This window comes from Onthophagus taurus, chromosome 3 (genome assembly GCF_036711975.1).
Source record: "Onthophagus taurus isolate NC chromosome 3, IU_Otau_3.0, whole genome shotgun sequence".
Taxonomy (NCBI): Eukaryota; Metazoa; Arthropoda; class Insecta; order Coleoptera; family Scarabaeidae; genus Onthophagus; species Onthophagus taurus.
In genome coordinates this window covers 25,553,516-25,579,179 of record NC_091968.1, presented here as the reverse complement: position 1 = coordinate 25,579,179, position 25,664 = coordinate 25,553,516, and the positions used below count along the sequence as shown (strand labels likewise).

Here is a 25,664-nt window from a genome sequence, read left to right as displayed (position 1 = left end):
AATAGTTATCACCATAAAGTACTATTTTATCAAGTAAAGACTCTATTAGCCTCATTATCACCTTGGTAGGGACAATGACATTTTCTTTCGACTCCTCCTGTCTACAATATACACACAAATTGTATGTATATCAGTTTTTAAGGCACAATTCTGCCAAATTTGCCTCTTATTCTGAATGTATTGCATAAATATAAGCCTACCTTTAAAGGAACTGAGGTTTCGTCAATACAAATGTCTCTTTCGGGTATAGTAACTCTTTGAAAACTTTTTTTATTATTAATTTATGTTTAAAATAAGATTCGAAAATTATATGTCAAAAATGACTTAAAGAAGCGTAGCTATCTTCAGAGTTGTTTTTGTTACATCAAAACCATGTATTTTTTATATGCATGTAACATATACTTCTAATTTTTAATTCAGAATAAATAATTATCCTTCCAGAACAACTCATTAGACTTATCTTTAACTGAGCTCGTTCAAAGGCGGTGAAAGAATGCGTAAACATAACCAAATATAACCTCAAACTTTGTTTTGACGTTTGACGTTCAACTTGTCAATTGTGTTTTTTTATCAAATTGATTTAAAATCTTTTTAAGATTATTGAATAACTATAACGTTATAAAGATACCTTCACTTAGTGTTTATTGTTGTGCAAAATTATTAATTTATGTTTAAAACAACATTCGAAAATTATATGCCAACTTAAAGAAGCGTGGCTAACTTCAGAGTTGTTTTTATTACATTAAAAACATGTATTTTTTATTTGCACTTAACATATAATTTTTAATTCAGAATAAATAATACTCATTTCAGTTCCTCTTTCAGAGCAATTCATCAAAGTTATCTTTAACTGAGCTCGTTCAAAGGTGATGAAAGAATGCGTAAATACAACCTCAAACTTTGTTTTGACGTTTGACGTCCAACTTGTCAATTGTGTTTTTTCATCAAATTGATTTAAAATCTTTTAAAGATTATTGAATAACTCTATCATGTTATAAAAATAGCAATACATCTTCACTTAGTGTTTACTGTTGTGCAAAATTATTAATTTATGTTTAAAACAACATTCGAAAATTATATGCCAAAAATGACTTAAAGAAGCGTAACTACCTTCAGAGTTGTTTTTATTACATTAAAAACATGTATTTTTTATATGCACTTAACATATAATTTTTAATATAGAATAAATAATACTCATTTCAGTTGCTCTTTCAGAGCAACTCATCCAAGTTATCTTTAACTGAGCTCGTTCAAAGGCGGTGAAAGAATGCGTAAATATAACCTCAAACTTTATTTTGACGTTTGACGTCCAACTTGTCAATTGTGTTTTTTTATCAAATTGATTTAAAATCTTTTTAAGGTTATTGACTAACTCTATCAAGTTATAAAGATAGCAATACACTTTCACTTAGTGTTTATTATAGTGCAAAATTATTAATTTATGTTTAAAACATTCGAAAATTATATGCCAAAAATGACTTCTTAAAGAAGCGTAGCTAACTTCAGAGTTTTTCTTAATTTTTAGTTAGCACAACCACCAATTTCCGATTTTGAAAGAAATATGCACACAAAAATACGCGAAAAAATCCGTGGAATCGGTTTAGCAGCCCCGAAAAGTCGTGGTGCGCATTTGATGGAATTAGCCCATGAAATGAAAATGTTAAAAGAAGAATTAGAACACAGTAAAAATTTCATGTTTAATTTATTTAATTTTAATAATAGCCTTTTTAGAATCGATGGAAATTAATAAAAAAGATCCACAAACTCAAACAACAATTCAAATTACAAGCGAGGTGACCACAACAACGAGAAATCAAAGACCCTCATTAATAGAAATATTAACCGGGGGTGATTTAAAGCACAAAATGATTCCGGAACATCAACAATTGCCGAATACAAAAGAATCGTCATCAAGTACAAGTTATGGATCAACCCCGAATCAAGCAAATATTAATGAAGTCCAAGAAACTCAAACTCAAAATAGTCCCGTTGTAGGAAAAGGAATCATCCCAGGTATTCTTTTATTATTATTATTATTATTATTTCCCCATCACCCCCTTTGTTAAAAAGCTTTTGTTCTTTTCTCTGTGTTTGTGTTGTGGCATGTTTCAGATCAATGTGATGAGCATACTAAATCCGATGCGTTTAGTTCGCAACATAGAACCCATCATAAACTACGTTTTGTGCCATCCGTAGAACTTAGACACTCTTCAGGTAAAAAATAAAAATGCTTTTTCGCTTTTTGTTGTAAACGAAAACAATCTTTTTATTTTAATTAAAATAAAATAATTCTTTTTAAAAGGTGAAACATCAACGACTCCTTTAAGCCCGGGAAGTCCGGCTGAAGATAGTTCTGGCGAAATGCAACCCGGATCAAAATCCCGCTTACAAAGAATAAAACCACAAGGGAGGAAAACATTTCGATTAAGAAAAAGTCGAAGAAACAAAATCGAGGTGAAAATAATCATTAAATCGTAATAAATTTGTGATGTTTCTTTTTAGATATCCCATATGAAATTAGAATCGGAAGAATTAACATCAAAAGATTCGGAAGGTGACCCAGTACCGATTTCACAATCACTTCCAATTGATCCACATCGTTTAAGAATATCGATGCGTGCTAAAACTGAAGGTTCTTGGGATGAAGATAGCGCCGTTTCACAAACTTCGAGTACTTCCGGGTATCGCGAATCTTATCCAGTGATGCAATTACGAGATAATTTGGAGTCAAGCCCAAAAACGTTTCCTCCATTAGCTTCGCCAGATTTACATGATTTACCATCAACAAGTAGTACAACAACGAATAATTTTTTTCACACAGAAAATAGTTCCCCAGATTGTTCATTAAATGAGCATGCAGGGGAAAAAACCGCTTTGATTAGAAGTTCTAATAATCGGTCACCATCTCATTCTCAACATTCGTTGATGATGGTTTTTGAACAACAAGATGAAACTACTTTAATTTAATTTAAATGAATTTAAGAGGAATACATAAAATATTGATACCAAAGCTTAATATTAAATGCAGACAACAACAAGATCTAATACATCAAGGGAGTGTATTGGGAAATATTCTTGGCAGACATGGAACATGACCTTTATGGAGGCTAAAAGAAACCTTCGTGGAATTTGTTAAGAAATAGGAAAAAATCAAAAAACGAACATATAACATAACACAGCAATAAAATCCCTACATAATCAAAGATCCGCGGTTCATGAAACCTGTGTATTCAAACTATTCGAGCCAAAATGGCGGTTTGACAGCTTGTCACCAGTTATTTACAAAAATAATACCGTCCTGTTGCCTTTGGAGTTGCAAAAGTTGCAGTAAGAAGGGCTTTCGACTCTTCAAAGTACCACGAGAAAAAAAAAAGAAAGGAAATTTGGCGTAATTTTATCAACAGAACGACATAGTTTTAAATTTCCCGCTTAACTTTTTATCCAAAATGGCGGCTAACCGCGGTACTTCGATAATCTAGGGACTTTACATAATAAATCTTGACACGGAGCAGCATGACGACAGCATTCGAGAACCTTGAACCATGTCTGGCGAAAGAGTGAAACAATTAATACCCAAATTGAAATAATTTTAAGTCTTCTGGAGTAGATGAAATATCTAACGAGCTATTGAAGTGAAGGAAATCTCTTTAAGAAAATCATAGAGTGCAGGAGGATACCAACGGGATGGAAAAAAAGTGTGATTCCAGTGTTGAATTAGGTTCAGTGCTAACTTCACAAAAATCCTGGAAGAAGAAATATCTCCTTATGGGTTAAGTGAAGAACAACAAGGCTTTAGGAAGAAACTATAGATGCCATCTTTGCAATCAGACACATCGTGGACAAATCTAACGAATGTTTTTGACCGCGTAACACTTCCTGAAGTTGTGAAACTCCTCAACAAGAAACATATGCACCCATATACGTTAGAACTTTTTAAGGTTCCACTATTCGTAGAGGCACTACTACTCTACAGATGCTGCCAAATAGATTATCATTTCTTGTATCAGAGAATCTTATACAGAGTGGTCAAAAATTGAATTACCGTTTCTCAATATTCAATTGCGAGAAAGTCGAAAATTTTAAATGGAACGCCCCATATTTCTGTACCATATCAGAAAGGGAATTTAATTCTCTACAAATTATCTATAAACAGTCCTATACCTATTTATTGTAGTTTCCCTGATATTGGAAAATTAATCAAAATCAGACATAGAATCTCAGAAACCGTTTGTGTTTTTGTTAGCAGGCCAAGACCTTTTGACAGTTTATTAAATTAGAAACTCTTTCAACTCTTCTTTCGACTTCTACGGTTGTGACCCGTAGAAGTTGGTCGCCATCAATAGTATATAGTGCACGCACCACTCTATAATAATAACTCACGACAAGATACACTTGATTTTTTAAGTGACCCCACAAATAACAATTCAATGGTGTTAAATCTGGAGATTGTGGAGGCCTTTGCCATGGTCCATTTCTTCCAATCTACCGGTCATCAAACAAATTGTTTACTTGTTGGTAAATTTTCCGTGAAAAATGTGCTGAAGCGCCATCCAATTGATACCAACAATTATAATTATGTGTTAAGAGGTAAACTTTCGCAAAAATCAGTAACTGTACCTCTTAAAAGTTCACTGTTTAAATTTTCATCGCAAATTTCAAAACGAAGTTGGTTTCCTATTAACAAAATTTTCGACTAGCCATTTTCACTGTAGCCATTGAATATGGAGAAACGGTAATTCAATTTTTGACCAACCTGTATAAGATACTCTGATACAAGAAATGACAATCCATTTGACAACATCTGAAGAGTAATCGTGCCAATGTAGCTATAAGCGTATATGGGCTTTTAAAGAGCATGGTGAAATTTGCCAAAAATACCTTAAAATCAAAATAACTCGAAAACAAAAAACGCTAGGTACCAAGAACTTTTATCAAAGTTAATATATTTTTTTACGTATAATTGAAAGGTTTAATAAAAACTATAGCATTCCATTTGAAATAACGAAGTTGTGGTCTACTTCCGGTAGACAGGAAGTGGTGGCCATCTTGCAAATATTTTAGATCGAAAGTTTAGAATGAACAATCCATGCTACCAAAATTTCAAACCTCTACGAATAGTGGAACCTAAAAAAGTTCTAACGAACCAGTTACGTGAGACACCCTGTATAAAAAAAACGTTATAGTCGAGTTAAAAGGACAATTGGACCCAAATACAAGCCAAAGAAGGCAGGAAGACAAGAAGAATATCTATGCAGACAAGAATAAGACAAGGCAATAGCTTAAGTCCTACCCTTTTCAATGATTATAGACAAATTAATAACTGAAGTAAAGAATTTCACTGGTTTATTTTGTTATATTTTTGTCTGACTAGTTTCGCTCTAAGCACATCCTCAGAGACTTTGTTTAAACTTTAATATACAACCAAATCAAACCAAATTGGGGATCAGTAAAGAGTTAATAAAAACTGCATTCTTAGGTAGTTTAGAACTTCCATGCAATGTGGAGTTTTTTTAGGGAATGACCACCCCTACATTTTTAAATAGCAACCTCTGTCGAGTTCTACCTAATTTTAAAGGTAATGAAAAAAGAAACACAACCTCATAAACCAAAACCCGATATCTTAATTCTTTCAAGAATTATGAGGGTTTCTTTCGACTGTTTTCAATAAACTTGTTTTCTAATTTTACTTTTATTAATTCCAAAAATGGAGCAAAAGCTGACACTCTTTCAATGATTCGTGGCTTTGGGAATAGAACAAGATCTTATGATAAAGTGCGGCACGTCTTCAATGATTTTTTTCATCAACGACCATCGATTTCTAAATGAACAGTCGAAAGAACTGATTTCAAGAAGAGGGAACTTTTGAATTAAATACAACCTTTAAATCCAATTAATTATATGTTTTTCATTAAAAGAACTTAAATTCAACGTCAATTTTGACAAGCAACTGCAATATTTGGATCTTAATCACCATGGTAACCAAGTCAAGTTGGATAACCTTAAAATAATAAAATTTTATTCCGATTTTTTTATCTATTCTAACCTAATTTTTATTAATTTTTAAACAATTCGAATTCTTTACGATTATCTCGCATTCATAACAAATTCGTTAATTGTAGTTAATTTAAATCGATTCTAATTAAGAGAAATAACTTAAAAATATCTTTTTTTGATTTAATCCACTTACCTTGTCTATAATTTCATCCATTTACCCATTTTGAATTAAATACAACCTTTAAATCCAATTAATTATGTGTTTTTCCTTAAAAAAACTTAAATTCAGTTTTGACAAGCATCTGCAATATTTTGATCTTAATCACCATGGTAACCGAGTCATGTTGGATAACCTTAAAATAATAAAATTTTATTCCGATTTTTTTATCAATTCTAACCTAATTTTTATTAATTTTAAAACAATTCGAATTCTTTACGATTATCTCGCATTCATAACAAATTCGTTAATTGTAGTTAATTTAAATCGATTCTAATTAAGAGAAATAACTTAAAAATATCTTTTTTTTGATTTAATCCACTTACCTTGTTTATAGTATCCTAGATAAACCAATTTTGAGTTAAATACAACCTTTAAATCCAATTAATTACGTATTTTTCCTTAAAAAAAACTTAAATTCAATTTCAGTTTTGACAAGCACCTGCAATATTTTGATCTTAATCACCATGGTAACCGAGTTTAAGTTGGATAACCTAACAATAATAAAATTATAACCGTTAATATTTCGCTTTATATTTTAATATTTTTTTAATTTTATTTTATCTTTTTTCCTTTATAGTTTTTTTATATTGCTTCTTAAGTAAAATTGATTTAAATTCAAAAAAATATATATGAGCGACATCTATCAATAATTTATTACGTCATTTAATAATATTAATAAAAAATGTGAAATAATGCAATCTATTCTAACTTTTGTGTAAAACAAATATAAATTAAACAGTTCAACAAATGTATTTGTTTCAAATATCAGAAATATGATTTTTTAATTTTTAGTTATAATTTACAGGAAACTGTAAATTTAATTTCTTTGATGACACTAAAAAAAAGTTTATTTTTAACTTTATTCTAAAACAATTTTTGGAAATTTTTGTTGGACTACCTCATTACATTCTCTGTAAGAAAGTCCTAGTTATAATATGAATATAATCCTTGTACAAGGTAAAGGCCTTAAAAAGAGGAAGAAGAAATTAAATATATGTAGTAATAAAAATGAATTAATTAAATATTATATTTGTTTTTGTACACATTCAAATTACATATTAAAAAATATCACTTATGCCAGCTTTATCCACAATTAAAATTATTTTAATAAATGAAATCACAGCGTTCTTTTGCTTAAATTTTCATTACATAAATCGCATACTCGAACGGGTTTAGCAGAAGAAGGTAATGAAATTGAATTATCCGAACAAGAGTGGCAAAAAATGTTGCCGCAATTTCTGCAGTGATGCTAAAAAAATATAATTTAATTTAAATCAAATTAAAATGTTTTAATTTACCTTTCTTCTCGTCACACTAAATTCTTTACAACAAGCTTTACATTTAACAGCCGTTTTATCCTCAACCCAAGTCCCCTCACTCTTCCTACTCGATTCTTCCCTCAAATCGCTTAATTCCAATTTCGAATCGCTTAATTTTTTACCTAATTCTTCGAGAGTTTGTTCCTGCTCCAAACAATGCTCTTTAAGCGTGTAATATTCTTCTTGGAGGCCCGCGTATTTTTGCGCGATTAATCGTAATTGAGTTAATTCGTGTTGTAATTTGGCGATTTTTTCTTTGTCGTGTTGTATGGAGTCTTGGAGGGTTACGCGCCATTCTCGTTCAACTTTTAGATCGTCTTCAATTCCCGTCGTTTGCTCTTCTTGGTGGGCCATTTGAAGATCGAGTTCGCGACGGCGTTGTTCTGATACTAAACGTACGTTTTCGCATTCGTGGTATCTTGAAATTAAATAAAATGATAATGAGGATTCAAAATGATAAGAAAAAATAATGGCAAACCAAAAAATAAATTGGAGGGGAAATTTAAATTTAAAAGAAATTAATTTTTTTGACAAGTTTGATTTTATTCTTTTTTTTGTTTTACAAGAATGTTTACAATTTTTTTTTTTTTATTTTCATGCACCGTAAAAATATTTTTTAATTAATAAAATATGTAGCTAAATTTTTACATTAACTACTTCTAATACTGCGTTTATAAGAAAATTATTTTTCGATTACAAATTTTTCTAAATAGGTTATTAATAAATAGTTACACAAGATTTATCTAATAAAGAGCTGCCCGTAGTGAAGGTTTGCCAACATTTTTTCTTATCTTAATTATATTTTATCACACTTTTAAAAGAAAACTTTATTTTTTTTATAAAGCTCGTACATACTTAGCCTCTAAGGTGTGAATAGACTCGGACATCGCTTGCGATTTAGCCTCAAGCTTGGCAATGAGCTCTGTCTTATGTTTAAGAGAACCCTCGCATTCCTGTAAATAACAATTATCATTACCCCCTAAGTAGTAATAACTCACTGCCGACACTTCGACTAATTTACATCAAAAAATAATTAAAAATAAATCGTTATTCCTCGATTCGAGCACATTTTTTACAAAATCTTTATCAATTAAATAATTATTGATAAATAATTAAATTAAAATTTTAGGTTGGTATTAAAAATTTCACCATGATCTTGAATACGTCATTTCGAAAATTTAAACGTCATTCTCGTTTTAGGTTAAAATGTAATTTTGAAGCTTACTTTTAAATTCAAATTCTTTTCTAGATTTCAAAATCCCATTTTAACTTGGATCTTGTAATCACGAAAGGCGTATTATTTGAAAATGACAAATTAAAAGTGGCAATGAAAAAGACACTTTAATAATAAACGTCATTTTGACGTTCTAAAACTTAGTTTAAGAAATTTTAGGTTGGTATTAAAAAATTTCACCAAGATTCTGAATACGTCATTTCAAAAATTTAAACGTCATTCTTGTTTAAGGTTAAAATGTGATTTTGAAGTTTTTCGCGTTATTTTTAAATTCAAATTCTTTTCTAGATTTCTAAATCCCATTTTAACTTGGATCTTGTAATCACGAAAGGCGCAATATTTGTAAATGACAAATTAAAACTTGCAATTAAAAAAATAAAATTAATAAATGTCATTTTGACGTTGGAATATTAAGCTATAGAAATTTTAGGTTGGTGTTAAAAAATTTCACCAAGATTCTGAATACGTTATTTCGAAAATTTAAACCTCATTCTTAAATAATTTAGTGTACATATAAATTGTTTCAAAATATAATTTTTGTTAAGAATCATTCGTTCCCCACATTTTGTTTTTTGATTCATGTCTATTCGTTCATTTTTAAAAGCGAAATGAATTTGTCACTAACAATTTAGTAAAAATACGTTACTTTTTAATAAGGTGGCCTTGTTCAGTGTTATTCTAATGACAGTTTGATAGCATCAGTTCGTGAGACAACCAATGAAAAGAAAAAAGGTAAGAAAAGCAAACGTTATTTTGACGTTGAAATATTTAGTTTTAGAAATTTTAGGTTGGTATTAAAAATTTCATCAAGACCCTGAATACGTCATTTCAAAAATTTAAACGTCATTCTCGTTTTAGGTTAAAATGTAATTTTGAAGCTTATTATTAAATTCAAATTCTTTTCTAGATTTCAAATTCCCATTTTAACTTAGATCTTGCGATCACGAGAAGCGCAATATTTGAAAATAACAAATTAAAACTTCCAATGAAAAAGATATTTTAATAATAAACGTCATTTTGACGTTGGAAAACTTAGTTTTAGAAATTTTAGGTTGGTATTAAAAAATTTCACCAAGATTCTGAATACGTCATTTCAAAAATTTAAACGTCATTCTTGTTTTAGGTAAAATGTAATTTTGAAGCTTATTTTTAAATTCAAATTCATTTCTAGATTTTAAAATCCCATTTTAACTTGGATCTTGTGATCGCGAAGCGCAATATTTGAAAACAACAAATTAAAACTTGCAATGAAAAAGATATTTTAATAATAAACGTCATTTTGACGTTGGAAAAATTAGTTTTAAAAATTTTAGGTTGGTATTAAAATATTTCACCATGATCTTGAATACGTCATTTCGGAAATTTAAACGTCATCCTTGTTTTAGGTTAAAATGTGATTTTGAAGCTTTTCGCGTTATTTTTAAATTCAAATTCTTTTCTAGATTTCAATATTCCATTTTAACTTGAACTTTATAAATTGTGGGGCGCAATATTTGAAAACGACAAATTAAAACGTGAAATGAAAAAGACATTTTAACAATAAACGTCATTTTGACGTTGGAAAACTTAGTTTTAGAAATTTTAGGTTGGTATAAAAAAAATTTCACCAAGATTCTGAATACGTCATTTCAAAAATGTAAACGTCATTCTTGTTTGAGGTTAAAATGTGATTTTGAAGTTTTTCGCGTTATTTTTAAATTCAAATTCTTTTCTAGATTCAAAAATTCCATTTTAATTTGGATCTTACGATGACGAGAGGTGCAATATTTTAAAGTGACAAATTAAAATTTGCAATGAAAAAGATATTTTAACAATAAATGTCATTTTGACGTTGGAATATTTAGTTTTAGAAATTTTAGGTTGGTATTAAAAATTTCACCAAGATTCTGAATACGTCATTCCAAAAATTTAAACGTCATCCTGGTTTAAGGTTAAACTGGGATTTTGAAGTTTTTGTCATTCGAGTCGAGTTTGGCGATCTAAGAAAGTGGTTCTGGTTACTTCTAGTACGCTAAACAACAATTAATTAAGTAGTTTAAGCCCCGCGGTAAGTGGTAGAATTAATTATAAACAATAATAAAAAAATACAGGAAATTTACACGATATGCAGGTAGGCAAAAACTTTTTGAAAGCGGTTTAAAACGAATTATGAGAGTAGACAAGAGAGGGAGAAACAGAATTGAAGCTGAATTCAACAATTACATACCATACAATAGAACTAATGAATTCTTATCATGTTTTTTAGTCAAAAAAGAAAACTGGAGGGCATTTATTCCTTCACACAGCGTAACATGCAAAGGAATTATTCGAGGTGTTGATACCTCATTATCAGAAGAAACAATTTTAAAACTAATGAAAACAGAAGATAGACGCGAAGTGTTAAATATGACAAGATTAAAAAGAAAAACAATCAATGAACAAGGAGAAATAATATTTGTAACAACATCAACTATTGTAGCTACGTTTACAGGTACTACATTACCTAGACATGTATCAATTTGGTGTAGCCATCATATTCCGGAAGTGTACATTTCCCCTGTTACACAATGTTTTAATTGTTAAAGATATGGACATACAAAAACGTTATGCAAGTCTCAAAAAATATGCTCTAAATGTCCGGATCATCACGATTTACATATTTACTAATTTACTAATATACTAATAAAGAATGCTGAGCAGGTGCAGCTAGAAAAAAACATCAGAAATATATATTTTGCTGCTAGCACAGCACCTCGAAGACAAGTGGTGGATTATTCTGATATAGTCAAAAAATAATCACCACAAAAAATCGCTGGAAGAACTACTCCGAAAAACTCAATAACGACCTCATCAACGATACGATACAAAAGTCAAGAGAGTTCTAAAAGAAAATTTCTTGCTTCCCCAGAAGAAAAAATTCACAACAAAGCAAAAAAGCCACCTGGTAACATATCTTCACGAGGTGTACCATTGACAAAAGAAATCAGAACCCCACTTACCTTGACAAAGGAATTTCAAGACCTAATAACGGAGTCAGAAGATGAAGAAACATTTACAAATTTAAATAATTTAGTAATGCAAGACAGAAGAAGACAAAGAATATTTCTAGAAGAAGAAATTCCTATCGATGAGGACATTACTTTGGAATTGGAGGGGTCTTGCCAAGATTAAAGGTAGTATTTTTAACTTTCTAAGCATGTATGAACAGGACGTAGTTATAATTACTGAAAGTGTCATCCCCCTTAAAATATCAGAACACAGATAATGAAGGAATTTTCTTGTAACAAAACGGAGGTAAATTATATTATTGCCAAAAGATATATTGCAAAGTTCTATTAATAGAGGGAAGAGGGATAGCAAAATTCCGAGAACTTTTGCAACAGATGATTTAGTATATGATAGATCTTATGTTCCAGATACGAAATGGATACCAGCTTCAATTTCAGAGAAAACTGGTCCAGTAAGCTACAGAGTGGAATTTCCGGATGGAAACATTGCCAAGCGACACACAGATCAACTCTTATCTGCAAGCAATACGAATGGCCAAGATCACCAATCAGAGAATGTTGAATCCAGTCCACCAGGAGCAACAGAGGCCCAAGAGACAACCAGAGAGAGAGAGCAACAAGAAAACGAAAGAAACCTCAGTATTTAGAAGATTACGTTTGTAATGTTCGAGAAATCGATATGTAGAATATCGCAATGTTTTTGTATTTTTGCATAGACAATCGATACGCGGGGTTCTTGTTTTGGTTTTTGTTGATTGCGTAAACAGAAACAGCGCATTAGAGTAACAATACGCAATTTAAACGCAGTGACTGGGAAGTTTCCAACCCCATTGCCAAGCTTTATCATTGTGAAGAAGAAAAAGAAGCTTTTCGCATTATTTTTAAATTCAAATTCTTTTCTAAATTTCAAAATCCCATTTTAACTTGGATCTTATGATCGCGAGGCGCAATATTTGAAAACGACAAATTAAAACTTGAAATGAAAAAGACATTTTAACAATAAACGTCATTTTGACGTTGTAATATTTAGTTTTAGAAATTTTAGGTTGGTATTAAAAAATTTCACCAAGATTCTGAATACGTCATTACAAAAATTTAAACGTCATTCTTGTTTTAGGTTAAAATGAAATTTCGAGTTACTTTTAAATTCAAATTCTTTTCTAAATTTCAAAATCCCATTTTAACTTGAATCTTGCGATCACAAGGCGCAATATTTAAATGACAAATTATAAAAAAAGACCTTTTAACAATAAACGTCATTTTGACGTTGGAATATTTAGTTTTAGAAATTTTAGGTTGGTATTAAAATTTCAATACGTCATTTCGAAAATTTAAACGTCATCCTTGTTTTAGGTTAAAATGTAATTTCGTGTTATTTTTAAATTCAAATTCTTTTCTAGATTTCAAAATCCCATTTTAACTTGGATCTTGCGATCACGAGAGGCGCATTATTTGAAAATGACAAAGTAAAACTTGTAAATTACATCAAAAAATAATTAAAAACAAATAAATCCTTATTCCTCGATTCGAGCACATTTTTTACGATCCTCAACGTGATCTTTATCTTTATCAATTTGTTTTTCCGCGTTTACTTTATCAAAACTTAATTGATTCATTTCCGATGTAGATTCGCGACTTTCAGAACGTTTGATCGAAGCCCTTCTATGATGATCACCGGATGGCTTCTTCTCAGCGACGAGATGATTATACTTCTCGAGGTTATTGAGAATCTTGCCGATTTGGCCGGCTTTTGCTTGCAATCGGCTCACCATCTCGCCTTTTTGAGTCAACTCAGACTCGCATTCCTAAATCATTCGTTTCTCCGCTTATATTTGATTCTTTTTAAATAAAACTTACTTAACAAACTAAATGAGCGACTTAAATAATATCATGATTGATGATTAATGAGTTTTTTTAATAATTACTTGCCTGCAATTTCTTGTACATCTCCAAATTAATTAATTTTATATCATCTAATTGTCTTCTTAGCGAAATAATCGTATCTTGCTTCTCATGGATGTCTTTTTCAAGCAATTTCATAGCTACTTCCATTTCAGCTTTTAAATCCATCTGGAATTAATTAATTAATATTTAATAAAACAAATCCTTGAGATACCCATTGTGGGCTTACGGAATAAATTATTATTAACATCAACAAACACAATTTACCAATATTTGAGCTTCATTTGATTCGTCAACTTCTTTTAGAAATCCACAAAAATCTAACGATTTAAATCCCGGGAAAGGGCAACATAATCTACACATTATTTCTAATTGCTACCTCGTAATCGCGAAAATGACGAATCGAACGATTAAAAAGTGGAAAAAATAAAATTCTAGACTATGTTTAGCTGCCGTTTTGTTATCTTAATAAAAAATGATTACTACGCGTTGAGATTGTTGATAAAGAATTAAAATAAATAAAAGGACGTCGCGATTGTACCGTTAGTTTTATTATTTTATGGGTGAAATGGGTCATTAAAAAGCGTTTATGCAATCGTATCGCGAACACGGTTAGAAATCAACTGACGACTCACACTCGTAACAAGCAACAACCTTCCTCCACTTCAAAACTGCAGACGTAACTATTTCGTTACGCTTAACAAATCGTTTTTTTTAAGATTTAATTCAGTGATAATGAAAAAAATTTGAAAATTTCTACATAAACGTTTCATTAAAAGAATTTTATTTAATCAAAATGACTTTTTAACTATTTTAATCGTTTTATTAATCATATAAAAGTAATAATATCTCAAAATTTAATTTTATTTATTTATTTTGACAATAAACGTCATTTTGACGTTTCAATTTATTTTTAAATTTAGAATTTTAGGTTGGTATTAAAATTTTCACCATGATCTTGAATACGTCATTACGAAAATTTAAACGTCATTCTTATTTTAGGTTAAAATTTAATTTCGTGTTATTTTTAAATTCAAATTCTTTTCTAGATTTAAAAATCTCATTTTAACTTGGATCTTGTGATCACGAGGCGCAATATTTGAAAATGACGAATTAAAACTTGCAATGAAAGATATTTTAACAATAAATGTTTTGACGTTGGAATATTGTTTTAGAAATTTTAGGTTGGTATTAAAAATTTCACCAAGATTCTGAATATGTCATTTCGAAAATGTAAACGTCATTCTTGTTATTAATAATAAGAAAACTGGACGATGATTGGTCGAAAAAGCAGAAAAACACACACAAGAAAAAAGTTCACAAACTAATAATAACGAAGATATAAGATTTAACCAACAAGAAATGAAATTGCTTAACAAGGGACCGAAATATGCCTTACCATTGAAACCTAATTTAAGAAGAACTGCCATAGAATTGGAAGCCATAACAAAATACATAGCAGATAGAGAGAACATACAAAGAGAGCTACGTCAAATAATAATTAATGAAGAAACAAAGAAAAAAACGAAGAGGAACGAAGAGACAATGAAAATAAGAATTGAAGAGGAGAGGAAGACAATAAATAGCATCAAACTAACAATCAAGCAACAAGATTTGACAGTTACAGTTAAATATAGGGTTTGACAGGTCTATTTCTTATTGTTTTAGATTAGAGTTAATAATAAACTTTTTTTTAGTGTCATCAAAGAAATTAAATTTACAGTTTCCTGTAAATTACAACTAAAAATTAAAAAAACATATTTCTGATATTTGAAACAAATACATTTGTTGAACTATTTAATTTATATTTGTTTTATACAATAGTTGGAATAGATTGCATTATTTCACATTTTTTATTAATATTTAATATTATTACTAAATGACTTAATAAATTATTGATAGATGGCGCCCATATATTTTTTTTAATTCAAATAAACATAGCAACATTAAAAATCCTATTTTTAAGATGGATTACAAAAATTACGAACAGTTTAACACGTTAGAACGTTAATTATATTAGAAAATAAAGTAAATTTTATATAAATTTTTAGTAGAATAATTTTTAGTTATAGCACAGTAATTTACAGGAAACTGTAAATTTAATTTCTTTGACGACACTAAAAAAAAGTTTATTTTTAGCTTTATTCTAAAACAATAAGAAATAGACCTATCTAACCCCATATTTTTGTATTCAGAAAAAAATAACGAATTTAAAAAGCGTGTGTGATTATTTGAGTGGTTGTTTCCCTTTAAGAAAACGAAAATTGTCATAATATCTCAAAATCTAAAACCGAAAAATTTTTTTTTGTGACGTTAGTTTAAGTTCTTTCATTGTAAATTTATTATTTCTTACAACCTAACCGATAATCTTAAGTTGACATGTGTACTTTAGATATACTTTAGACATATATTTAAGTTTTGTAACTGATTCAGACTTTTTCGTTTCTAAATATAGATGTTCCTGAAGATGAGTCTAAACTGAGTCGAAATCGGTAGAATTAAAATTAATAAAGATCCATTAACTAAGTGCATGTTTTTGTTTTTAATCTACTAATAATTATAACAAAATTCTTGTTGAAGGTGAAAATGTAATTTCGCGTTATTTTTAAATTCAATTTCTTTTCTAGATTCAAAAATCCCATATTAACTTGGATCTTGTGATCACGAGGCACAATATTTGAAAACGATAAATTAAAACTTGCAATGAAAAAGACATTTTAACAATAAACGTCATTTTGACGTTGCTATATTTAGTTTTAGAAATTTTAGGTTGGTATTAAAAATTTCACCAAAATCCTGAATAAGTCATTTCAAAAATGTAAACGTCATTCTCGTTTTAGGTTAAAATGTAAATTTGCAGCTTTTCGCGTTATTTTTAAATTCAAATTCTTTTCCAGATTAAAAAATCCCATTTTAACTTGGATCTTGTGACCACGAAAGGCGCAATATTTGTAAATGACAAATTAAAACTTGCAATTAAAAAAATAAAATTAATAAATGTCATTTTGACGTTGGAGTATTAAGCTATAGAAATTTTAGGTTGGTATTAAAAATTTCACCATGACCTTGAATATGTCATAATAATAAAGAATAAATAATATTTTCATCATTTAAACAGAAAGGAATTTTCTTTTTCTATTATTTTAATTAATATGTCATTTAGAAAATGTAAACGTCATTTTTAAATTCAAATTCTTTTCTACATTCAGGTGCAAAAAAAAAACGCAACAAGCTAATATGTATTTGGGAAAGTTTATGTGATAACTTTTTTATATTTCGTTCAATTTTCATGATTTTTTCAGCAAACTGTAGATAAAAATGTCTAATTTCATGTTCAATATCATGATTTAGTCGGTATAATTGAAACGTCGTTCTAGGATCCTAATTTTAAAACATCCTGTGGAAAAATTTAGTGTACATAAATTGTTTCAAAATATAATTTTTGTTAAGAACCATTCGTTTTGTTTTTTGGTTCATGTCTCTAAGTGCATTCGTTCATTTTTAAGAGCGAAATGAATTTGTCACTAACAATTTACTTAAAATACGTTACTTTTTAATAAGGTGGCCTTGTTCAGTGTTATTCTAATGACAGTTTGATTGCATCAATTTGTGAGAGAACCAATGAAAAGAAAAAAGATAAGAAAAGCAAACGTTATTTTGACGTTGGAATATTTAGTTTTAGAAATTTTAGGTTGGTATTAAAAATTTCATCAAGATCCTGAATAAGTCATTTCAAAAATTTAAACGTCATTTTCGTTTTAGGTTAAAATGTAATTTTGAAGCTTATTTTTAAATTCAAATTCTTTTCTAGATTCAAAAATCCCATTTTAACTTGAATCTTGTGATCACGAGGCGCAATATTTAAATGACAAATTAAAACTTGCAATAAAAAAGACATTTTAAGAATAAATGTCATTTTGACGTTGGAATATTTACTTTAATAAATTTTAGGTTGGTATTAAAAATGTCATCAAGATCTTGAATGTGACATTTCGAAGCTTTTCAAAAATTATTAATGACAAAACATACCTGTAAATGCAATTCCTTGTCAGATTCGCCCCTCAATTTTCTTTCTTCCTCCAATCGTTGTTTTAACTCATTAATTTCAAGAGAAACATCCTTATTATTTTCATCATTTTCCGTAACATTACTGATTTGTACCCCAATAACTTGATCTTTAGGATGTTGCTGTTGCTCTCTACCCAGTTCCATTTTAAGCTGTTTGTTCTCCTCAAATAAGGTCATCAAGCTATTCTTAGCAATAGCCAAATCCTCCTTCATTAAAGCATTCGTCGTTGTGAGAGTTTCAACTTTAGCTTGAAGATTTGTTACGGTTGCGCTATAAAAAAGTTTCCGTTAAATTAAATAAAATAAATTAATCAAAATTACTTTAAATGACGATTTAATTCTTCAATATAATTCTTTTGATCCAAAACGGTAGTCATATTATCACCTTGGTCGTCGTCTTCGTTATTAGTTTCCGTAACTTGTTGATTTGAGGAACGTAAATAAAGCGAGAAATCAATTACACCTTGAGGACAATCCAAATCTTCTTCTTTAACGCATAAATTACAATCAATTACGTTCAAGCCAACCAATAACCCGATTATAATAATAGCTTCATCGCTTAACATTAAAGCGTCGGGTTCGAAATACTCAGCCAAAGCTTCATCTTTATTATCCATTAAAACTTTTAAGTAATCGGCGAGTTTCTTTTGCATCAAAGCCAATCTCAACCAAGCTCTCGCTCGCCCCATGTGTGTTCTAACCGTAGGTAAATCTCTTACGCTTGCTGTTATATCTTGAGCTTCCGATGCATACTTCTCTACGGTTTGTAAAATATCCCAAAGTTCTTTCTTTGGGCCTAAAAGACCTTTTTTTGGGCGTAAACCATGGCGCAAAACGTGTTCTAACACGATAAAAAAATGTTGTAACGGCATGTGATCAGAATCTAACATGCGACCATAACGTAACGATTGCTCTATTAGTTCTTTCACAACTAATTTACTTATGTTTACCAAGTTACTGCGTTCTATTGATGCGGGATCTCGACCTAATTTAATAAAAAAAAAATTTGGTGTTATTCAAGAATTATTATGTTGCTTGAAACTTAACAATTTTTTTTTTAATCGACGGGAAATCACTTAAGTAAGCTGTTACTGATAAAAAAAGTGCGGAAAAGTGTAAAATTATATATTTTCGCAGCACATTTGGTTAAAATACAAATTTTTTGGTGAAATAGTTGTCTAAAGACACAAGGCTAAATCCGATACTAGTATTAGTTCTAATTTTACACCAACACTATCATTAGAACTAGCACAAGACCTAGAACTAGAATCATTAGGGTTTAGCCGTCTTGAGAGACGTGCGGCTAAATCCGAATGATTCTAGTTCTAGGTCTAGTGTTAGTTCTAGTTTTGCGTCAGCACTATCACTAGAACTAACACAAGACCTATACCTAGAATCATTCGGGTTTAGCCGTCTTGAAAGATGTGCGGCTAAATCCGAATGTTTCTAGATCTAGGTTTAGTGTTAGTTCTAGTGACGGTGCAAGTGTAAAACTAACGTGCCGTCACTACCAGCACTATTACTAGAACTAACACAAGAGCTAGAACTAGATAAAAACGCGAATTACAAAAAATAGCATAAAAAACACGTTTTCTTAAGACTTAAAGCACACATTCATTTCAGAAATTTTAGGTTGGTATTAAAAATTTCACCAAAATCCTGAATACGTCATTTAGAAAATTTAAACGTCATTCTTGTTTATTGTTAAAATGTAATTTTGAAGCTTTTTGGCATCATTTTTAAATTCAAATTCTTTTTTAGATTTAAAAATCCCATTTTAGAGAGGTGCAGCATTTGAAAATGACTTTTAATAAATGTCATTTTGACGTGTTAATTTATTTTTTAAATTTAAAATTTTAGGTTGGTATTAAAAATTTCACCAAAATCCTGAATACGTCATTTAGAAAATTTAAACGTCATTCTTGTTTATTGTTAAAATGTAATTTTGAAGCTTTTTGGCATCATTTTTAAATTCAAATTCTTTTTTAGATTTGAAAATCCCATTTTAGAGATATTTTTTCATATTTGAAAATGACTTTTAATAAATGTCATTTTGACGTGTTAATTTATTTTTTAAATTTAAAATTTTAGGTTGGTATTAAAAATTTCACCAAGATCCTGAATACGTCATTCTTGTTTAAGGTTCAAATGTAATTGAACTACCGGTTTCGAATGTTTTTTACATTCATCTTCAGGTGCATGCCACATCAAAATTGTATACTTTTAAAAACATATTTGTTTTCTTTCAAAGGTCTCTTTGTGCTGTTGGTTTTTTCTGTCAAAAATTTATGTATTTTAACACGTTTTTCTTAAAAAACTAACGTTATTATATTTTTTGTAATTCGCGACGGTAATGAAAGCTATTACAATACTCAAACGGGTGCTGTAATGAGACTCCTTACAGCATCTGATGCTGTAATGAGATTTTAGTAACATTTTATGAAACCAGTTCAAGTTGGTGACATTGGGTCATTAATTTTTTTAGTTGTCAATGTGACAAGGTTTGTCTATGGATGTTTAAACACGTTCTTAGCATCGAATACAAGGACTACAATGATGAGGACATTGAACTCTGAGCAATTTCTCTAATTTTGGGAGGTGTACATGAAACATTTTTGTCAGATGAATACATTTTGTGTTTTGACAGTTTCTACTTGTCAATTCAAATTTCTATTTTCATGTGTAACGGTGTTACCAACTGCTACATACCTATTTCCCAAAATTGTCAACATTTATTTTATTTTTTTTTCAACATTTACTTATTCATTAAAAAACTCGTGGCTTCACCACTCGTTTTTCAACTTGGATTCGTGCATTTCAAACATCTCTTACGAAACTTGTTTTTTAATATACTATTTTAGCACCTTCCGTCTGTAAAGGTGGGTCTTTCGGGTCCGGCCGTTTTTTCATCCTGTTAATGCACTCCAAAAATTTTATAAATTATTCATGATAATGTTCGAAACCCTCAACTTGATAAATCAATCATAAAATTATCGAAAAATTTATTTTTGCATACATTTTTTTTTATATGAAATGAAGAAATTATTTGCCTAAACAGTTGTAGGTCGGACAGGAAATACCCAGGTTTACAGAGGAAGGGTTAAATTGATACATTTTTTTAAATGACGTTTCATAAATTATTTTTTCTTCAAACGTCATTAAATGACAACTTTGTTGTCGTGTTTACTCGCGGTAGAAGTAAGTCATTGTTGCATAACGACGGTTGCTAAGATCAACATAGCAAAAAAGTACTTCAGCGTTATGGCGCTAAAGTAAATTTCACTTTAGCGCCATAACGTTGAAGAACATTTCACTTTAGCGCCGTATTATTTGCAACGTTTGAAGAAAAAATACTATGTTTTATTCGGAAGAGAAGCAGATTCGTTTGTGGCTGGTCCGTCATTGCCGGACTCACTTCGTTCGTCCGGCAAACTGTCGGACACGCCACAATTTTAACGGCTCATCTGTCATTAGCGACTCACTGCGTTCGTCGCTAAGCGACAGACCACGCCATAAAAAGCACTGCTTCTCTTCCATATAAAACAATATACTATTGACATTTAAAATTGTTTCCTACTTTATCGATATTATTCAAAATATTAGTTTAAAATTAATTATTTCTTTTTCTGAGTAATAATTTATTACACATTACGCATTATCACTAGAATTAACACAAAACCTAGAACTAGACACATTCGGATTTAGCCGTCTTGAGAGACGTGCGGCTAAATCCGAATGTTTCTAGATCTAGTATTAGTTGTAGTGACAGTGCAAGGTAAAACTAGAACTAACGCTATACCTAGAACTAGAATCATTCGGGTTTAGCCGTCTTTAGAGACGTGCGGCTAAATCCGAATGATTCTAGTTCTAGGTCTAGTGTTAGTTCTAGTTTTGCACTAGCACCATCACTAGAACTAACACAAGACCTAGAACTAGAATCATTCGGGTTTAGCCGTCTTGAGAGACTTGCGGCTAAATCCGAATGTTTCTAGATCTAGGTCTAGTGTTAGTTCTACTGACAGTGCAAGTGTAAAACTACACTAAACGAAAGTGTGATTATGTCTCGTAGAAAGTCATTACGTCAAAAGACATCAACTACAAGGTGAACTTTAGAAGACACACGAAAAGAATAATAGTATATTAAAAAACTAGTTTCGTAAGACACGCTTGAAATGCACGAATTCTATTTTAAAATCAAGTGGCGAAGACACGAATTTTTATCCTTTTTTTCTAACAAAAATAAAATAAATTTTGACAATGCAGGGAAATAGGTATGTAGCAGTTGGTAACACCGTAACACTTGATAATATAAATTTGAATTGACAATTACACAATTTTTTTTTACTGCTAAATACCTACATATTGCCCTACATTGTCAAAATTTATTCTATTTTTGTTAAAGAAGAGGATAAAAACGCGAATTACCAAAAACAGCATAAAAAACACGTTTTATAACACTTAAAGCACTCAATCATTTTAGAAATTTTAGGTTGGTATTAAATATTTCACCAAAATCCTGAATACGTCATTCTTGTTTATTGTTAAAATGTAATTTTGAAGCTTTTTGGCATCATTTCAAAATCAAATTTTTTTCTAAATTTAAAAATCCCATTTTAACTTGGATCTTGCGATGACGAGAGGTGCAATATTTGAAAATGACAAATTAAAATTTGCAATGAAAGACATTTTTACAATAAATGTCATTTTGACGTTTTAATTTATTTTTAAATTTAAAATTTTAGGTTGGTATTAAAAATTTCACCAAGATCTTGAATACGTCATTTCGAAAATTTAAACGTCATTATTGTTTAAGGTTAAAATGTAATTTTCAAACTTTGCGCGCACTCATTCATTGAAATTGTCACATTGACAATTAGAAAAATTAATGACCCAATGTCACCAACTTGAACTGGTTTCATAAAATGTGACTAAAATCTCATTACAGCATCGGATGCTGTTTGAGAAGGATGTTTCAGTTTATTACCGTCGCGAATTACAAAATAGTAAATTACGTGAGTTATACAAAATTAGCCGTTTCATAACGTGTTAAGTACAAAATTTTATCTAATTCCATTGAAAAAGCAATTTTTGTTCAAAACTTGACTTATTCTATTAGTGACAGATGTCAATTTATCAATTTGTAGTTAGGTAATGGAATTCATTACATTACTAGTGATGTAATGAATTCATTACACCACTAGTTATAAAAAAGTGACGTTACAAAACGTCAGGTAGACATGTAAAGTTTAATTTTCATAACGGAATTAGATAAAATATAATAACGTTAGTTTTTTAAGAAAAACGTGTTAAAATACATAAGTTTTTGAGAGAAAAAACCAACAACACAAAAAGACCTTTGAAAGAAAAGAAATATGTTTTCAAAAGTATACAATTTTGACGTGGCCTGCTCCTGAAGATGAATGTAAAAAAACTAGAACTAACACGACCTAGAAATATTCGTGTTTAGCAGTGCGCCTAAAAATAATGTTGATGTTTTTTGAAAGAGTTTCGATGCACAACTAAGAAAAAACTTTCAGGTGTTAATGTCAACTTCAATTTTATTATTATATTCGTAATCTTTATAAAATAACCTTTAAAATGAGTCCAAACACGACGTACTTATCTCAAAAAACAAAAAAGTTAGAATAAAAAACATTAAACCAGAAGTTAGCAACAATGAAGATAGCAATTTAATTTTAATTTAATACCAACCTTAATTTCTCATTTTCTTTTATTATATTTTTGTTTTTGTGACAAATTTTACAACATTTTATAAAATTAAGAATATATCAAAATGACATTGACATTTCAAACTGGAAGTTGCTTATATCTCGAGTAATATTGGAATTAAACGTATCATGTTTGGGCTCATTTTAAAAGATTTTTCACGACGATTACAAATATGTCAAAATTGAGGTTGACATTTCTAACCGGAAGTTGATCGTAACTTCATTAATATTGAAGATAAATATGTCGTGTTTGTACTTATTTTAAAGGATTTTTAATGAAGATTACAAATATGTCAAAATTGAGGTTGACATTTTACATCTGAAGTTAGATGATGATATATTCTTTATTAAAAAGCCTTTAAAATGTGTCCTAATCGTGATACATTTATCTCAAAAAACAAAAAAGTCAATAAAAAACATTAACTTTGAATGTTTTAGTTCTAGTTTTATACTAGCACTATCACTAGAACTAACACAAGACCTATAACTAGAGAGACGTGCGGCTAAATCCGAATGTTTCTAGTTCTCGGTGTAGTGTTAGTTCTAGTAGCAGTGGTAAGTAGCGGGTAGTTTCGGGTTTAGCGGCAATTAATGCTATTTATTAAAACAATTAATGTTATTTAGAATGTCATACTATAAAAAAATTGTAAATGAACGTAGCCAATGATGATTTGACATTTAAACGTCATTTTGAACCGAGAAAATTAATTAATTAAAACTTAACCTTTATCAAATTACCTAAAACGTCAAATTTGACATTAAAGTTTCTTACAGTTTGACATTTTAAATGACATGTCAACCTCAATTTTTGCTACCAATTGACATTCTAACTGTCAAATTTGATTAGTTTCATGTCACTTGTGACATTAAAATCTTCTTTTGAGTTTGAATGTCAACTGGTAGCAGAAAATAATGTAAATATGTCATTTAAAATGTCAAATTGACAATTTTGTCTTTAAGCTACCATTTAAATGTTACTTTTGACATTAAAATTGCACGGCTAAACCCGAATGTTTCTAGTTTTAGGTCTAGTGTTAGTTCTAGCTTTACACTAGCACTATCACTAGAACTACCACAAGATCTAGAACTAGAATCATTCGGGTTTAGCCATCTTGAGAGACGTGTGGCTAAATCCGAATGTTTCCAATTTTCGGTTTAGCATTAGATTTTATGAGTGGCTATAAAATAAACAATTTGTAGGTTAGGTGTTGACCGGTATAATAGGAAAATGCATAACTTAACATTGCTTGTGACGTCACATCGAAACTTTAACATGATTTTTCGATATGTTCTACACTTTTCCGCACTTTCTTTTTCACATTTATTAACGATATGATATAAAAATAATTTTTAACAAAAAAAAATGGGTTGAAACACAATTTTTTACTAAAATTTACCAAAAGATTGAACCGGTATTTCGGGTGAAACAGGTTGAACAATAGAATCTTGCATATTAAACCCAACATCTTGTAATTCCTTGAGACATAGCCATTCCCCATCAACGGAAACACGAAAATTACATAAATAAATTGTATCTTGAGCCCCAGCCATCTCTTGTTCCATGTTAACATGGGCCACAGATTCGACCATTTCCGTTAATTTCATTTGTACACCCCAAAAAGGCCTTTTTTCTTCTCCGATATCAATCAAAACTTAGTTTTTCAAAATTAATTAACACAAATACATTCACTTCGCTTACAAGTTACAACGAATCGTGTCTTATAGATTTTTCTTATGACATTGGGGTGGTTTTTGCGGTTGTAGAAAATCAATAATTTCTAATTTTCACCCTCCCCCAAAATCAATGATGTGCTGCCATCTCGTTTTTAATAGACAAACTATATACATAAAAGTTAAATAAAATTTAACTTTAATTCACTTAATTAAAATTTAAATATTAAATAACTTGATATGTTACATAAAAATTAGTTAAAAAAGAGGTGTACGATTAAATCGCATTATTTTTAAATGATTTATTTTTGACATAACCTAAAAATTACCTTTAAGAGTTTTGACAGGTCGACGTTTCCCCGGAATTGATGTAAATAGAGACCATTGCACGTCTCGGAACGATGTTAAAGAAGGTGATCTTGAGGTTCTATCGGGAGTTTCAACACTAGAGACTGCATTTTGTACGATTGTTGGCAAACTTTCACTACCAGCAGCGGCCATTTTCACATCTTAACTGACAGATGTCAAATTTGATACAAC

General features: G+C 29.9%; 2 protein-coding genes across 10 annotated transcripts in view; one reads left to right on the top strand and one right to left on the bottom strand.

Moving 5' to 3' along the window:
* The window catches only part of LOC111416425 (unc80, NALCN channel complex subunit), a 64,320-nt gene extending 61,011 nt beyond the window's left edge, over positions 1 to 3,309 (top strand). For 6 of the 7 annotated variants that reach the window (XM_071195504.1, XM_071195502.1, XM_071195503.1 and 3 more), the window contains 5 exons: positions 1,526 to 1,682; positions 1,732 to 2,013; positions 2,113 to 2,214; positions 2,303 to 2,454; positions 2,503 to 3,309. In XM_071195504.1, coding sequence (XP_071051605.1) covers positions 1,526 to 1,682; positions 1,732 to 2,013; positions 2,113 to 2,214; positions 2,303 to 2,454; positions 2,503 to 2,967 — 1,158 coding nt within the window. In that variant the 3' untranslated portion in view covers positions 2,968 to 3,309. The remainder of the gene's footprint in view (positions 1 to 1,525; positions 1,683 to 1,731; positions 2,014 to 2,112; positions 2,215 to 2,302; positions 2,455 to 2,502) is intronic. The other variant, XM_071195506.1, reaches the window with a different exon arrangement.
* Positions 3,310 to 7,227: 3,918 nt separating this feature from the next.
* On the bottom strand, positions 7,228 to 25,656 carry LOC111418590 (RUN and FYVE domain-containing protein 2). Of its 3 annotated transcripts, none has more exons than XM_023051152.2 (7): positions 25,454 to 25,656; positions 18,046 to 18,709; positions 17,686 to 17,995; positions 13,684 to 13,824; positions 8,389 to 8,486; positions 7,513 to 7,951; positions 7,228 to 7,463 (listed from the first exon to the last, which is right to left on the bottom strand). In XM_023051152.2, exons 1-7 carry the CDS (start codon positions 25,623 to 25,625, stop codon positions 7,332 to 7,334), a joined length of 1,956 nt encoding a protein of 651 aa, XP_022906920.1. In that variant the 5' UTR covers positions 25,626 to 25,656; the 3' UTR covers positions 7,228 to 7,331. The 3 variants fall into 3 exon arrangements, with proteins under 3 accessions (XP_022906920.1, XP_022906919.1, XP_022906921.2); XM_023051151.2 differs by lacking the exon at positions 25,454 to 25,656 and adding an exon at positions 24,851 to 25,175; XM_023051153.2 differs by lacking the exons at positions 7,228 to 7,463; positions 7,513 to 7,951; positions 8,389 to 8,486; positions 25,454 to 25,656 and adding exons at positions 13,191 to 13,559; positions 24,851 to 25,175.
* Between the last annotated feature and the right edge of the window lie 8 nt (positions 25,657 to 25,664).

Coding starts and splice junctions, on each gene's coding strand:
- LOC111418590 (XM_023051151.2), bottom strand. CDS start 25,058: ATGAAATTAACGGAAATGGTCGAATCTGTGGCCCATGTTAACATGGAA. Junction 18,710..24,850: donor AATACCGGTTCAATCTTTTG/GTAAATTTTAGT, acceptor TTATTAAATTAG/GTCGAGATCCCGCATCAATA. Junction 7,464..7,512: donor TTAGTGTGACGAGAAGAAAG/GTAAATTAAAAC, acceptor ATATTTTTTTAG/CATCACTGCAGAAATTGCGG.